The 2,197-nt window shown below is 38.0% G+C and overlaps 1 protein-coding gene across 1 annotated transcript; it reads left to right on the top strand.

Moving 5' to 3' along the window:
• Positions 1–702: 702 nt before the first annotated feature.
• LOC124894535 (UDP-glycosyltransferase 79B9-like) lies at positions 703–1,540 on the top strand (the record flags this gene model as incomplete). The annotated part of the gene is made up of 3 exons (XM_047405162.1): positions 703–934; positions 1,090–1,175; positions 1,262–1,540. Coding segments are annotated over 3 exons (597 nt in total), but the record flags the coding sequence as incomplete, so codon positions are not given.
• Positions 1,541–2,197: the final 657 nt, after the last annotated feature.

The following is a 2,197-nucleotide window of genomic DNA, read 5'->3' on the forward strand; positions in this document are numbered from 1 at the left end:
ATCATTGGCGCGGTGTGATGCTATAGCAATTAGGACATGTAGGGAACTAGAAGGGCCTTTTTGCAACTATTTGTCAAGTCAATATAACAAACATGTGTTTCTAACCGGGCCTGTATTACCCGACCCATCATTGGAAGATCGTCTAGATGAAAAATGGGCTAATTGGCTTCAACGATATAGCCTGAGGTCCATCATATATTGTGCTTTTGGGAGTTAAATAGTTTTTTGAACGTGTCACGACATCATTGGCGCTGTGTGATGCTATATCAATTAGGATATGTAGGGAACTGGAAGGGCCTTTTTGTGACTATCTATCAAGTCAATATAACAAACATGTGCTTCTAACCGGGCCTATATTACCCGAACCATCATTGAAAGATCATCTAGATGAAAAATAAGCTAATTGGATCCAACAATATAGCCCGAGGACCGTCATATATTGTGTTTTTGGGAGCTAAATAGTCTTTTGATTGTGTCACCACATCATTGGCGCAGTGTGATGCTATAGCAATTAGGACATGTAAGGGACTAGAAGGGCCTTTTGTGACTATCTGCCAAGTCAATATAACAAACAAGTGCTTCTAACCGGGCCTATATTACCCGAACCATCATTGAAAGATCGCCTAGATGGAAAATGGGCTAATTGGCTCCAACAATATAGCCCGAGGTCCGTCATATATTGTGCTTTTGGGAGTTAAATAGTCTTTTGATCGTGTCACCACATCATTGGCGCGGTGTGATGCTATAGCAATTAGAACATGTAGGGAACTAGAAGGGCCTTTTTGTGACTATCTGTCAAGTCAATATAACAAACATGTGCTTCTAACCGGGCCTATATTACCCGAACCAACATTGAAAGATCGCCTAGATGGGAAATGGGCTAATTGGCTCCAACAATATAGCCTGAGGTCCGTCACATATTGTGCTTTTGGGAGTTAAATAGTCTTTTGATCGTGTCACCACATCATTGGTGCGGTGTGATGTTATAGCAATTAGGACATGTAGGGAATTAGAAGGGCCTTTTTGTGACTATCTGTCAAGTCAATATAACAAACAGGTAGTCTTTTGATCGTGTCACCACATCATTAGCGCGGTCTGATGTTATAGCAATTAGGACATGTAGGGAAATAGAAGGGCCTTTTTGTGACTATCTGTCAAGTCAATATAACAAACAGGTGTTTCTAACCGGGTCTGTATTACCCGAATCATCATTGAAAGATCGTCTAGGTGAAAAATGGGCTAATTGGCTCCAACAATATAGCCCGAGGTCCGTCATATATTGTGTTTTGGGGAGTTTCAAGAACTCATTTTAGGAATTGAATCGACAAATTTACCATTTTTAATTGCGTTAAGAGCTCCATTAGGTGTCAAGACAATCGAGGAAGCCCTACTTAAGACATTTGAAGAGAGGACTAAAGGTAAGGGAATAGTATGTAGAGATTTTGTGCCACAAATTGGGATTTTGAGTCACACTTCAATTTGGTGTTTTGTGAGCCACAAGGGTGGCTCTACCCTTATAGAAAATAGGCGACCGTCTTAGGCCCCCAAATTTGAGGGGCCTCAATTTTTTTTTTAGTAATAATAGATTTAGATATTATTTGCAGAAAAAATAAACTTTTTATATAAAAAAGAATAATTCAAATAAGTTTGATTTATCTAGAATACTGTCACAATAAAAGATTGAACGCAATAGACTTTATAAAATAAAAGTTAATTTTACGTAAAAATTTAACGTCTCTGTTTGATTTTAGCCTTAGGCCTCTAATACGCTTGAGTCGCCCCTGGTGAGCCATTGTGGGTTTGGATCAATTCTAGTACTCCTGAACTATGACCAAATTTGCTACGACACACTCCAACTTCATGGTGTCACGTCAGCACAAAAGAGTGACAAAAATATCTAAAATTTGAGTTCAGGGGAATAATAGTACCCTTGTGAAGTTGAAGTGTGTCGTAGCAACTTTGGGTATAGTTCAGGAGGGTATTGAATCCTTATCTCAGGGTGTGTTTGGTATGAAGGAAAATGTTTTCCATGGAAAATATTTTCCTGACAAAACAAGTTGATTTCTTACTTGTTTTCGTATGTATGGTTGGTGGATGGAAAATATTTTTTAGTATTTGGTTGGTGAATGAAAAAATATTTTTCAAAAAATACATTTTAGTGTTTAGCTAAAACGTAAAAATACATTTTAGAATCTTT

This window comes from Capsicum annuum, unplaced genomic scaffold (assembly GCF_002878395.1).
Source record: "Capsicum annuum cultivar UCD-10X-F1 unplaced genomic scaffold, UCD10Xv1.1 ctg74891, whole genome shotgun sequence".
NCBI classification, from domain to species: Eukaryota; Viridiplantae; Streptophyta; class Magnoliopsida; order Solanales; family Solanaceae; genus Capsicum; species Capsicum annuum.